The sequence below is a fragment of the Cyclospora cayetanensis genome, unplaced genomic scaffold (assembly GCF_002999335.1).
Source record: "Cyclospora cayetanensis isolate NF1_C8 unplaced genomic scaffold, CcayRef3 CcayRef3_contig_70, whole genome shotgun sequence".
Lineage (NCBI taxonomy): Eukaryota > Apicomplexa > Conoidasida > Eucoccidiorida > Eimeriidae > Cyclospora > Cyclospora cayetanensis.
Window position 1 is genome coordinate 29,392 of NW_020312701.1, and position 12,877 is coordinate 42,268.

At 55.9% G+C, this 12,877-nt stretch overlaps 2 protein-coding genes across 2 annotated transcripts; one reads left to right on the forward strand and one right to left on the reverse strand.

Annotated features, from left to right (window-relative positions):
- Window positions 1–1,858: 1,858 nt before the first annotated feature.
- Window positions 1,859–3,127, reverse strand: LOC34623302. The gene is made up of 3 exons (XM_026335499.1): window positions 3,053–3,127; window positions 2,502–2,635; window positions 1,859–2,054 (listed from the first exon to the last, which is right to left on the reverse strand). The coding sequence occupies exons 1-3, from the start codon at window positions 3,125–3,127 to the stop codon at window positions 1,859–1,861; spliced, it is 405 nt and encodes a 134-aa protein (XP_026191284.1).
- Window positions 3,128–3,190: 63 nt separating this feature from the next.
- Window positions 3,191–7,801, forward strand: LOC34623300. The gene is made up of 7 exons (XM_026335500.1): window positions 3,191–3,334; window positions 3,955–4,797; window positions 4,972–5,084; window positions 5,526–5,689; window positions 5,951–6,094; window positions 7,341–7,454; window positions 7,677–7,801. Exons 1-7 carry the CDS (start codon window positions 3,191–3,193, stop codon window positions 7,799–7,801), a joined length of 1,647 nt encoding a protein of 548 aa, XP_026191285.1.
- Window positions 7,802–12,877: the final 5,076 nt, after the last annotated feature.

Sequence of the window (12,877 nt, forward strand, 5' to 3'; positions counted from 1 at the left end):
TCTTTGCTGTGGTGCTCCATTTGCTAAGGCACTCGAATGCATTTACACCTTGTGGCTCTATTGCGCTGAACATCTTTCCTAGTCTTTGCAAGGCCTTCCCCAGACCGGATCGCAGGGACTCTAAAGTGTCTCTACGGCCTCTGCCCCTGTATTGAACGTGGCGGCTTGGCACTCCTGCCCTTTCTGTGCGAACCTCTGCGGGCTGGCTGGTTAAGCCGCCTAGCACTCGCTGCTTCTCTGTGCTGGAGCGGTGTATGCCCCTGCAGGCCGCACAGGGCGTGCCGACGACAAGGGAACAGCCGTGACACTGTTCGCGCACGACTATCACACACCCGAGAAGGTAATAGCTGCCACACCGACGTTGTACATCTGCAGACAGAGTGTCTGCTGGCGGGAGTGCTCCAGCTGTTGCTGTATGCGGGAAGGTGCAGAGGCAGGGTAATGCTGTGCTCCCGAAGAGGCGTTTAGACGAGATATATACCACGGCACTCCCAAAATGCCGTTGCCCTTGATGCTGTGGTATCTACGGCCTCCCTTCTTGGCCCTAACAGGGGGTGCTATGCAAAGCGACGCAATAAACAAATAGGCTTTGTAGTCTCTCCTGTCCCTGTGTGATCACCGCAGGCCAAGCAGGCGTCAGCCCTCTGCCGCGTCATGCAGGGTGCATCTCAGGAGCCCCCCGAAGCGCTGCAGCGCATTGCTGTCAGTAGCAGCAGCACTGGCAGCTACAGACGCAGCGGCCGCGGCGGGTTTGCCAGAAGGACTAGCCACAAGGCAGCTGACGACTTCTGGGGTTAGGAGACGCACAGAAAGTATCGGAAAACAGCCGTTGCAGCAGCAGAAACGGCCGCTGCGCGAATGCAGTGAGGCGCCCTCACAGTTACTGCCGCTGTGTGCGGTCGACTGCCGCAGCCCGCGTGTGTCTTCGAGTGTATACGCGCTAGCGTGTGTGTTGACAAGCAGGACACTTCGCCGATGCATAGAGACGACAGCTGCACGCAGAGCACCAGTAGCTGCTGCTGCGCCTGCAGTTTGATGCTGCGAGTGGGCTGCAAAAATACGGGGGTCTTGGGTGGACGTCCTCATGACACGCACGTGTTGAGGGCGAGACAGAGAGGGAGAGAACGAAGCGGTTATTCAAGTTTTGCTGGCTATACCAAGGTGTCTGCTTTTGCTACTCTCGCAGCAGTGGGTGTCTGCCGAATGCACAACGGTGACGTTTTGATGCGCATGCTCTCTTCCGTACTGCGTGGAGCGAGTTTTTTAGTGAGCGGGGCACAAGACAAGGCGGAGCTCGAGGTGGGGGGAGGGGGGCGTGAAGATAGGGACGGGGAAACTGGATTACGTGCAGTTTTAAAGAGGCGGGAAGCAGCAGCTCGAATGCAGCACGGCGCAGGTAATACCCCAGTGTACGCTGGCAGTACGCGTGGAGGCAAAAACAAAGTACTTTTAAGGAAAAATATAGCGATATAGTGCAAGCACTCTCAGTGCACTCAAACAGCACGCAGTTGCATCCTCTAGAGTTGTAAGGGAGGGAGGGGGTCTTCCACAATTTTAAGAGGCCTTCCACCTCCGCACATCAAAAGCTTCGTACCCGCGCTGCGGTGGCTTTTACTGACGAAAGCACCCAACGCAGCGCAGCGACGCTACAGGCCGCCTATGGGGAAAACAAGCTAGCAAATTCGCAAGGGCTGCCATCTACTGGTAGGGCTGTGTTGCTGGCATCAAGAATACACCCGCGGCAAAGTTCTGCTATGGCTGCCTTTTGTGGCGTCCGTCCTTGAGGTTCTCAGTGTGCCTCCTCTTGGGGCTTTTCCGCGGAAAGCTTGAGCTCCGCACTGCCCGTTGCAGCGGAGGCTCACTTGCGCATCGGAAAAGGCGTGGGGGGGGTGGCAGCCACAGCAGCTGCAGCCGTGGCAGTTGCGTCTGCTGCAGTGAGGGCAGCGTTGGTTTGGTAAATATTGGCGAGGTCTCCGAACCAATGCAGATCTCTCAGCGCGGATTTCGTCTCGTCTGGACTCTGCGCGGCCTCTAGCAGGTAGAAGGAGCTCAGCCTGAGCGCATGCAGCAGGCCCCTCGCATGCACAGCACATGTTCATGGGGAGGGGCAGACGGTTAGCGTATTCCGCCTCCGCAGCGCACGCCCTCATGCATCGCGCATGCACCACAGGCTGAGAGCGAGTTGTTTTGAACTAACGGAAAAAGCCTAGACACTGTGGCACATGCATGCAAAGGAGGCGCGGCGGTACCCTCCGTGTACAGCCCTGTGTCCCCTAGCGCGCAAGTGCCAAGGAGAGATGCACTAAGCCAGGCTCTCTGAAGGCCTGTGCAGTCTTTCGCATCACACTTCCTGGGGTTCTAAGACGTAAAAAGGGCGGAAGGATTCTGCATGCATTTCGCCAATCCGCAGATGCAAATGTTGTACGGCGAAGTGGGGGGGGCCTGTGGGTTAGGAGGGGGTGTGTGGTGGGCCTGTGTGGCGCTAAAGAGTGCTCTGTTACTTCATGCTGAAGAAATCCTTCCACGGGAGAGGCTGGAAATCTTTGTTGTGGTAGGCATCCGTCGTGTTGATCTTGCTGTACAGCGCGTCAACCGAAGCCTGAGGCAGCTCCAACTGGTGCTTGCCGCTGCCGACCTGAGTATGCACACACATATATATATATATACATACATACGTATATACGGGCAGGCTTTGCCTGGAAGCTCGCGCAGCAGTTGTAGGGGGAGGAGCACATGGACGGAACGCCTTTCCACCGAGGCGGCCGCCTATCGCGGGGGACCCGAGTCGCCTTATGGAGCAGCAGCAAGATTCGAGCAGTAGATACACCAGAGAAGGGCAAAAGTGGCATGCGAGCGGCGAGAGCATTGAGCTTTTTGAAGAAGCCGCGCTTGCAGCCTGTCGGGGCTGGCACGAACTGTGGTTGGCGAATACGGGGGGTTCCGCAGTGCATATATAGCCCTGCTAAGAGAGGAGAGTGGCATGTGCAACAAGGAAGCGGTAAAAAATCAAGCAAAAAGAGATCCGTGAGGGTGCAGACCCCCCGCCCCCCACCTGAACGCGCTGGAGGGCCCTCTTGCCCTGCAGCAGCGATACGGCAACCGATCTTTTCGGTAGGAGGTTCAGCATCTTGCTCGATACGCAGAAGGCCAATCTGAATCAAACTGCCGAAAAGAGGGGGAGTTTTAGGCCATGGCAGGGTATGGAGCCTTAGCGCACGCCCTCGCATGCGGCGGCAGCGGCAGCAACACAAGCAAAGGCAGCGCAGGCGATCGCAGGGTTCCGCCGAGGGAGGGAGATGGGCAGCTATTCGCGAGTCTGGAAGAAAGCATGCAAGTAAAACGGACTTCTTCAGCTTCCCAAACTGGGCTTATTCGCGAGACGCGTGTCGGTGGGTGTGCGCTTTTTGCAGCTGTGTGTTTCACCTCTTTCTGGGGGGGCCTCCTGAACGTGGCTGCTACAAGACACACTCCTGGCAATTTGTGGGGAACGACTCAGCCTTAAATGCTGCGTCCTGAGCTGCGAGGTGCAAGCAGACTCTTTCGACGAGACAAAGGCCTACTACGCTGCTTTGCACGACCCTGAAGGCGCACAAACCACCATCGCCACACGTGCTGGTGTTTGAACGCAGGAGGGGCCCCCCGATCCCCCAAACAGCATCGCTTTGCGTGCGTGAAACGGCGAGATATCCGCGTCTTTAGGAATATTCGGACATGCAATGGCGTTTTTCCCGCAGTTTCAATGCCTTTTGAGGGGGGATTCCGCAGAAGCCTCCCGTGTAGGGCACACCACCAACAGCGGCGGCAGCAACAGCATCCGCATCATCGGCAGGAGAGCTGGCCAGTAAGCGGTTAAGGACAAAGCGTAGGAGGAGGCTCAGCTGCGCGAGCGTGTGTGCATGCATGCATGTTGAGGCCTCCTTCGAGGACCTCTCTCTGGCTCTCTCTGTCTTGTAGCCACCCCAAGCAGCACCAGCAATACGTGGAGGAACTCCTCTCCTTCGGCTCCTTCTCTGGAGTACCCGTGTTACGCACTTCTGTGGCAAGGCCATGGCTACTCTGAAGCCCACGACAACTCCCCTTCCAGCGCTCTCAGCAGCGACTCCAGCGGCAAAAGTTGGAGGAAGCAGCAATTCAGTGCTGCCTCCAGAGCTTGCAGAACGGTACTGCATTGAGAGGGAAGCTGGCCGTGGGGTATACGGCACAGTCTACGTTTGCCGACTGCGGGAACCTTCCCCTGCGACTCCTACAGAGGCGCTCGCAGGAGTCTGGCCAGAGGAGGGCCCCCCCTGCTCGGGCGCCCCCTCCTTGGGGCCCCCCCCCGAAGGGACAGGGGAGCTGCGGGTAGCCGTAAAGAAGGTGCGACTGCCGTGTTTTCGCCTCAAAGGCGTTTTCGGATTGGATCAGCAGGCTGTGCGTGAGCTTTCCGCCTTGCGAACTCTCTCCCACGCCAACATCGTGGCGCTTAAGGCCTTCCACTTCTCCATGGAAGCGTGGCAGCACTCCGAAGATGCCCAACCGCCACAGGAAGCCAAGAAGAAGAGGAAGAAGAAGCTTAGGCCCACCTTCTACTTCATCACGGAGCTGTGCGATGCGGATCTCGCGGAGGTGCTTGCGCAGCAGCAGAGCAAGCACCAAAGATTCCTCAAATACGCAGCACACCCGCAACATCGCGCAGCGCGAGAACAGCCACCAGCAGAGATCACAAGCAGCAAGCGGCCGCACCTCCATAGGGAGCCTGTGGAGACAGCACCACTCCCAGGGTTCTCTGAGGAAGACGCGAAGCTCATTGTTTACCAGGTAGTAGGACTAAGAGACGCTTGAGGTGCAGAGGCCAGCGGCACACATAACGCACCCGTATACCCTTGCAGAGCTTCTGATGATTTTCAGCGGGCTGCCGCTGAGATTCGCCTGCCTTCATTGGCAGTCGCTGCTGACCCTCCCCTCCTGTTGCTGCTGCTACTGCTGCTGCAGTTGCTGCAAGCGCTAGCGCATTGCCATTCCAGAGGAGTGCTGCATCGTGATGTCAAACCGCAAAATATTTTCCTATCGAAGGAGACGGACGCGCAGACACAGCGCCAAAGGTGGTGAGTGCCCACGTGGCCATGTCTGCGCAAACCTCGCGTCTAGTATAGTCTCCCGCAGAATGCAGTTTCGAAAATAAACGAATCAAGACACATCGCTCTCTTCCTCTAAAGGCCTCCGAGCCTTAGCCGCCGCTCGCACTCCCCCCGAACACGCCGCAAAAAAAACAGTCGAAGAGCAGGCAGCCTTGCAAAGCGCGTGCCTCTGCTCGTATGCCCGTCTCTCTCTCTCTCTCTCTCTCTCTCTCTCTCTCTCTCTCTCTCTCTCTCTCTCTCTCTCTCTCTCTCATTCTATACATATATATCTCTCTATATATATCTCAATCTCTTTCTTAATCTCTCTCAATCTCTCTCCCTCTATATATTTATGGATATATCTCAATCTCCGTCTGTGCATCGATGTCTGACGAACCTCTCGGATGTGCTTCTTTCTGTGTATTTTAGGGTGGTGCGTTTGGGAGACTTTGGACTGAGCAGCCCCTTCTTAAGCTGCGAAGGGCAGCGCACTGCGGACGTCGTGACAAGGCTTTATAGAGCACCCGAGCTTCTTTTAGGGCAGACTTCCTATGGCCCAGCTGTTGATGTGTGGAGTGCAGCAGCTGTCGCAGGTGGGCTTTTGCTGGTGGAGCATCTGCTGCTGCTCGCGCGTCGTGGGATTTGCTGCTGCTTGGTATTATGTGCCTTCGTGCCCGTTGAAGGGAATAAGGGGGGGGAAAGGGTTTACAGGACGCCTGAAAATCTCGTGGTGTGGTCTCATCGCTTGCTCTCATCCAGCGCCTTGCTTGCTGCCGCGGAACGTCTTTATTGCTTCAAAGACGTCTGCAGCTTAGACACACGCTGCACAGACACTCTTTTGCGCCTCCTGTGAGACTGCAGCCGAGTTGCTGCTTGGAAGTCCGCTATTTGGTTGCTCCTCGGAAGCGCAGCTGCTGGAGCGCATCAAACGTCTCCTGGGACGAACTGCCGAGGTGCAGCTGCAGCAAATGGCAGGAGAACAACACATCTCAATAGAGGTAACAGACCGACTACAGGCTTTTCACGCGCGCATGCGCTCTCTATCACTCTGTCTCTCAGAGCTTTCTGCCACTTGTTGCTTGTTTGCCATCAGCCCTCTCTCTCTGTCTCTCTCGTTCTCTCTGTTTCTCGCTCTAACTTGTTGCGCCTCCACCTCGGATTTCCTCCACATCGTCTCTCTCGTCGCCGCTCTCCCCGACTGACCTTCTCTAATTCTGTTGTTCTGTCGCCATATCTCGACTGCACTGCCCACAAGCTGCATGCCCTTGCCGTCACCAACTAAAGGGTCCTTCGGCGTCCCTCTCTGTCTCTCTTTCTTTTTCTTTCTGTCTCTTTAGCTTTCTTTCTCCTTCTCGCTTTCTGCTGTTGTTGTCGCGCCTTTTACGCGCGTGCCCCCTCCCTTTGTGTGCTGGCATTGTGCACTCTCTCTCTGTCTCTCTTTAGCCTTCGTTCTCCTTTTCCTTTCTTTCTCTCTCTCTCTCTCTCGCTCTTTCTGTCTGTCTCTCTTTCTCCCTCTTTTTCTTTCTCTCTCTGTCTCGCTTTTTCTTTCTTTCTTTCTTCCTCTTTCTCTCTCTCAGTTTAGTTTCCTTTCTCCTTCTCTCTCCCTTCTGCTTCCTCTCCGGCACTTCCGATGCCTAAGTTCCTGGAAGGCGCTTCCTCACGCGCGTCTTCCTGTGTTTTTTCCTGTGCGCGCGAACACGGCATACTTCCGCTATAAAAGTGTTATGGCGCTCGTTTTGTTGCGTGTGTGTGTTCTGTGTGCAGTGCGATGACGGGCTTCCCCAAGCCTCCTTTGCAGATCTCTTTGTGGACGCACTGGGAAGGCGGCTTTTGAGTCCTCTCGGCGTTTCCTTCCTGCAGAGGTATACAGCTCCTAGATGCCTTTCGAACGCGAATTCAGAGCGTGCCAGCCTGCGACTCTGCTCGCCCTAACAAACTGATTCCCCGGAGTCTCACTGTTTGCATGCTTGCGCGTCTCGCTGTGTATATGGATGTCCTCGTCTTGCAGTGCATCCCTCTATATATATACATATATATATATGCCAGCGTCAACTGACGGTGGCTCCTCTGTGTTTCCCTACCCGTTTCCTATCCTTTTCTGTATGGTTTTTTTCTCTCTCTGCCGAATGTGCTGCCGTCTGCTGCTGCTGCTGCTGGTGCATCCGCGATTATGCGTGTCGAGCTCCTTTAGCCCCGCATGTTCCTGAAAAAAGCAAAGCTGCATTTTGATGTTCTGCCTCGGAGTTATGTCTGTCCTGCGCACTGCTGCTCCTTCCTTCTGTGACTGCAGTTTGCTGGTTGTGCAGCCAGCGGAGCGCCCCTCATGCGTAGCTGCACTGATGCATCCCTGGCTCACGAGTGCTGTCTCGTTCTTCTCCAACTTCGACGTGTACCTCTCCCCTGCGCCGCTTCCTTCCCTGCCCCTCCACTACCTCCCGCTTGACCCCATCAACTCCCGACTCCTTTTCGCACCGACGCTTCAACTGCACCAAGAGCAGCCGCAGCGCCAGCAGCAGCAGCAACAAGGCCTGCTGCTGCTCCCCATGCCGCCGTGGGAGGAGCCTCCGATTCCGCAACAAGCCTTCAATATTGGAAAAGAGGCTGCTGCTGCAGCGGCCATCGCAGCAAGTAAGGACACCCAACGTCTCTACAGCCCTTTGCTACAAAGAAATGCTGGGGTTCCCTTGCCTGCCTTGCGTCGCTGATCTCGCTGCATCTCGCTTTCCAACTTCTTTCCCCCCGACCCCCAAAGACTCCCCTGCCGCATTCTCTCCTCCCGCGTCCGTGCTCGTCCTTTCTGCTGCTGCTGTGGCCGCCTCTTCTGGTGGAAACGCTCGGTGGATGCTACGTCTGGTGATTTGTTCTGTCAGGTCAATGGCGGCTAAGCCCTGCATTCGTAGCCGCGTCGCTGTCTTCCTAGCGGCACTGTTTGACTAGAAACACAAACAGCGTTCGTCCGTCGGTGTCGTTGTTTGCTTCGCTTTTGCTAGAGCCTCTCTGGAAGCCCCTTATGTGTACAGAAAGTTGCTTGTAACGACATGCAGTGCTCGACGGCTTTTTTCGCCTTCCCCTAGAGAGAGTTTCTCGGGGGGTGGGTGGGTGGGGGGCCTCTGTGGGAACTCTGGGAAAAGCATCAGCTAGGGAGGCAAGCAACACAATGTTGTACCTTCAACGAATTAAAGGCGCACAACTCCGTCGGGGGGAACGCTGGGAGGCCCTTTCGCGGGTCTATGCTCGAGTTGTCATGGGGGCGGGGGGACGGGGGAGTATCCAAGGGCTTCTTTAGGGTTTGTAGCGCATCTAAAGGCCAAGGAGCCTAGCCGATCCGGCTTCTTACCTAAGTGTACAGGAGGTTAGGGGGACTGGTGCTGGCGTTCTCTGAAGGCTAGTTGTGCAAATCATATCAAAGGTCCTTTCGCTAGCCTCTTCAGGCTTACGTACAGTGTGCTGAGACACAACTAGGCGTCGTGTGTTGTTGCAGCTCTCCTTTCAGAGATTCTGAGGGATAGAACTAGAGGCAGAACAAGAGCTCGGCACGCTGTGTGCGGGCTGGTCAGCTGGACTGAATTGCAGCGTGTTTCAGTGCAGAATTAAATTTTACCCCTCTCGCACAGGTGGCTAACAAAATCAATGAATTCGGGGCAAAGGAGGGAGAGGTCTGAAAGGGGCTGAGACGATACTTTGGCGCTTCTCAGACAGCCTTTGTGTGCCGCTTTGCAAGCAAGCTCCCGGACTGCTGGCAACGCGCGCCCGGTGCCCCATAGATGCTTGCTGCAGGGGAAGCTTCACGGTCGATATTTTTGAGCACTGCCTTTTTTCGGCGTATTGGTGTTTAGACGGCCTCAAGTTCCTTTTGGGTAATACATTAGTACCTCTAAATGCGACTAGGCGCATAAAAAAGAATCACGCTTGCCTCATGGCCCAGCGCTCTTCCTGGCCTTTTCCGAAAGACTCCTGAGCCTTGAAAGCATCATCACCCTTGGGCCAAGCTTTTATGTGGACGCTGGAAGGAGCTGCCCGCCACTTGATTCTCGCACCTGAGCTAGGAAAGCGTGGCTAAGGCCTCCAGAGAGCGCACTTTTTGTTTTGTGCATCCTTCAAGTATGTTAGCCATTCGCCCCCAGTTGAGCATTACAGCATAGCGCGTAAGAACAATAAAACCTACTTGCACTGGTTCATCCAGGGCCTCTGGAGGCACACGCTTTACTAAAGACACACTATAGTTGATGAAACCTTATAAGCTCACTTCCACAGGAGGAAAGCCGTCTTTCATTGCCAAACCTGCAACCCTAAGCAGTGGAAATTAGGGGTAGCTAGAGCGCGAGCAAGTTGCTGACTTTACGCCCATCCCCCTTCCCCGCCTGCCCTGCCCGGGTCTACTTATTCCCCTTTCTCTGCTAAATTCGAGTGCTCGCAGCAGGTTGCACAGAGCACCATACAGCGCACAGACGCCAAAAATGTGTCGTGCTGTCTCTAACTAAGCATACCCTGCAATAACGAAAATCAACGCGCAGACAAGCCCAATCCCGAATTGAGCGGGGTTGAAAAATTGGATAGTTCTGGTTTAGTAAAAAGTGCAGGAGTCTAACTTAGCCAGCGAGCTGCTCTGTGGCGTAAGAATGCAGGATCAGCGGTTTACGAAGTCCACACGCACCTAGCGCTTGTCGAGGCGCACATATTCTCGAGGCAACGGTTTAAATGTAGCACTGTTCGCTGAGCAAGGGGGGGTTGAGGGAGCGTTATTGGGAGGAGAAGATCGACTTCAGGAGCTAGGCTTAAAAAGGGTGAAACTAGAACTTTGAGCTAGATGTACGCCACATGGGGACACCCCGGCATGCTACTGTGCGCCCTGTGCTTACGGTTTCTTCCAGGCAGCTCGGCGTGCGTGCTGAAGGTAAAATTTGAATCGTCTTTATATCTACACGACTGCTAGAGCCACATTCTTCCGGGCTTAGAGGGGCGAGTTTGTGCAGAAGCTGAACGCTGCATAGCTCAGAGGTCTCTTCTCGGTGTTTGTCTTGCTTGTAATTTCGTGTTGAGTCTACGTTTCAGGGTTTAGGCTGGCTAGGGGTAGGTGTTTCGTGGCAGGGCTACATCAGTGGGGCATAGCAGTGTGTGCCAAACACTCCGTCTGCGATGCGATCCTCTCGCGGTTTTGAAAGCTGCGTGTGGCAACGGCTGAGCCCGGTTTGTTGGCAAGACGTACTGTTTACGCGCGTTTAGCATGAAATTTCAGTAAGGAAAGAGCTTGAGGCGCCCGCCGCGCTGGCCTGAGAAGTGTACTATGCAAGTGAGGCACATGTCCGACAGGGGGCTGGGAGCTGGCTTACACATCGCCTTCGGCCCGAGGGCATGTCTTGCCGAGCAGCGAGCGCAGTGCGTAGCATGCGGTAATAGTGGGCGTATTTCTGCGATAATATTACACCATGGTAGAAGAAACTGGGGGTCCCATGTTGATGTGCCGCCTGGCCTGCTTCATATGGTGCCTCGTCCCTGACCTCCTGAGCTAGAGCACAAGCCCATACATACAGCAACAGCAGTGGCAGATGTCGTGGCTTCTCTTCGCCTAGGAACCCCTTAATCCCAAGACTCTAACGGGATTAAAGGCTCTGCAGGAGGGGCTTTGCCCGTTCACACTTCACACACAAACTTCACACACATTTCCTCGAAACTCGGATCCCTGGAGCATGTTGCAACTTTTGGAGGCCTGTCTTCTTTGGGGCGCCTTTGGCATCCATTTCGTGGCGTCCCAAACGCTCTCTCAGAGTAAGGCTCAGCCTTAAGACGCCAGATTTCCCCCCCCTTCCCCCCCTTGGCGAGCTGCATTTGAGGCCTTCCCGCGCAAGACACCCTCCACACACATCGCCTTGCTGTTCAGCCGGAAGGCCCTCCCCTCCACGCGCTGCTGCTGTGCTCGCGACGAGTGCCACTCGCGTTTCTTGCTGTCTGCCTGCTTGCTTGTGACTTCGGGATATGGTTTGGTGCTACTCACAAGGTTCTCGCCCCCTCTTCTCCGTTTCATCCCTCCTCCAGTGCTTTTTGCTCTATCGGTAATATGCGTAGCCCAAGGAACAATCCATCCGCGTAGCTCCTGCTTGCCATGACGGAGCGGTCCTAAACGGGGTCCTACCTGCTCCCGGTGGTGTTTTCTTCGGCTGCAGACTGCCCCGTCTTCGGCTTCGAGTATCACCTCGAAAACGCAGACTTGCTAAGACACGAGCAAACCACCGGTTGGTCTGCCTGCGCGCTTCTCTGCAACCAGGCTGATGCCTCATCCGCTGCTGCAACGCATTGCAGTCACTTCCAGTACAATGCCGCCACTGGCCGATGCTCCCTGTATTCCTCCCCTCCCCCCCAAACTGGCAAGACAGCCCCCCTAGTCGTGTCGGGGCGGTACCCTGTTCTGCTCGCTGGGGGCCCCTGCGCCTCTTCGGCCGTGCTATCTGAGTGGGGCCCCTGGATGCCATTTGGGGTGGGCCCCGAGGGAGCCGCCACGGAGGGGCCCCCTGCCATGCTGCAGAGAACCCGCACCGTGCTGAGGGGCCCCCTTTATGGGACGGAGAGACTCCCAGCTCTCAGGCAGCTCAGGCCTGCGGCAGAGGCAGATTGCGTTTGGAATGGTGTGGGCATTCTGGGGTGGGGATGCGACGCCAGTGCCTCGTTCGATGAAAGCGGTAAGAGTGTGGGGGTTTAGAAACGCGTAGCTCTGTGCCAGCGTGTGGAGCAAAGCCCCTCCATCTGATGATCTTTTCTTTGCTTGTTTGCCTGCTTGCTTGCGCAAGCAAGCAAACAAGCAAGCAGCAGAGATGGATGCTGCTAAGAGTGCTTCTAGCTGTGCATGCCGTTGTAGCGTCAAGGCTCCTTTCCGTGGAGGCCTTTCCCCGTCACACGCAGGGAAAAAACTAAGGGCTCCCTCCTTCCTTTGTGTGTGCCAATGTTGCTGTCACTGCAGCACATTCATCGGTCCACGCGACGTCCATTGCGGAGTGTATGGACATGTGCAAAAGCCGCCACGGGTGCACTTTTGCCTCCTTCGAGGCTTCTGGAAATTCCCAGGCGGGGGGCCGCTGTTTTCTGATATATGGAGAGCCGGGCTGTTTTTTTCTTTCGCGAAGACACGTGTCAGGTACGAGTCTATAGAGAGCGACGGAAGCCGGTGTTTGAGAAAGGAAAGGCCTTGTGCTCGCCTGCATTTGTAGCAGACTCTCTTTAGCTCGAAGAGCGGCACACCCCTCTGCAGAGTCGGGGTGGGTCACCCAGGGTTTGTCCTTGGGGTCGATGTATATCTGCGCGTTTGTTTCGTCTGCTGACTGATGCCTACCTAACTCGTTGTATGGCTGCTGCCTTTGCTTTCTGCAGCGCCTCGCGATGGCGGGACGAGGGAGTGCGCAACGGGCTGCGTGGCTGGCCCTTGGGGCCCATGGAGTCCTTGTGTGAATGCATGCGATCCGCAGCAGCAGCAGCAGCGTAGCAGGAGTGTTTTGCTGCCAGCGAAGAACGGGGGGCCTCCCTGTTGGCTCCAGCAGCAGAGGAGCTGCAAAGAGAGCGAGACTTTCACTCCCGCGGAGTGCCGTAAGCAGTAGCAGGTGGAAGAAGGAACAGCTTGCCTTCGCCGCTGCTGCCTCCCGTAACCCCCTTCTCCCTCTTGCTGTGCCAGCAGCTATGGGTGTTTCGCGCCAGCACTCCTTCTAGCGTGGCGTGGCTGCCTTTACCGGTTGTGCATTTTCCCCCGTGCGTGTGCCTTTGCTGCTTCTCCTGACGATGCAGCCGTGGCGTGCCGC

Excerpts from the sequence above, each read along its gene's own strand:
- LOC34623302 (XM_026335499.1), bottom strand. The coding sequence starts at position 3,127 with ATGCTGAACCTCCTACCGAAAAGATCGGTTGCCGTATCGCTGCTGCAG. Across the intron at positions 2,636-3,052 it reads GGGCCCTCCAGCGCGTTCAG|GTCGGCAGCGGCAAGCACCA; the intron begins GTGGGGGGCGGG and ends GTGCATACTCAG. Across the intron at positions 2,055-2,501 it reads AAGGATTTCTTCAGCATGAA|GCTGAGCTCCTTCTACCTGC; the intron begins GTAACAGAGCAC and ends GCATGCGCTCAG.
- LOC34623300 (XM_026335500.1), top strand. The coding sequence starts at position 3,191 with ATGGCAGGGTATGGAGCCTTAGCGCACGCCCTCGCATGCGGCGGCAGC. Across the intron at positions 4,798-4,971 it reads CGAAGCTCATTGTTTACCAG|TTGCTGCAAGCGCTAGCGCA; the intron begins GTAGTAGGACTA and ends CTGCTGCTGCAG. Across the intron at positions 5,690-5,950 it reads GAGTGCAGCAGCTGTCGCAG|ACTGCAGCCGAGTTGCTGCT; the intron begins GTGGGCTTTTGC and ends GCCTCCTGTGAG.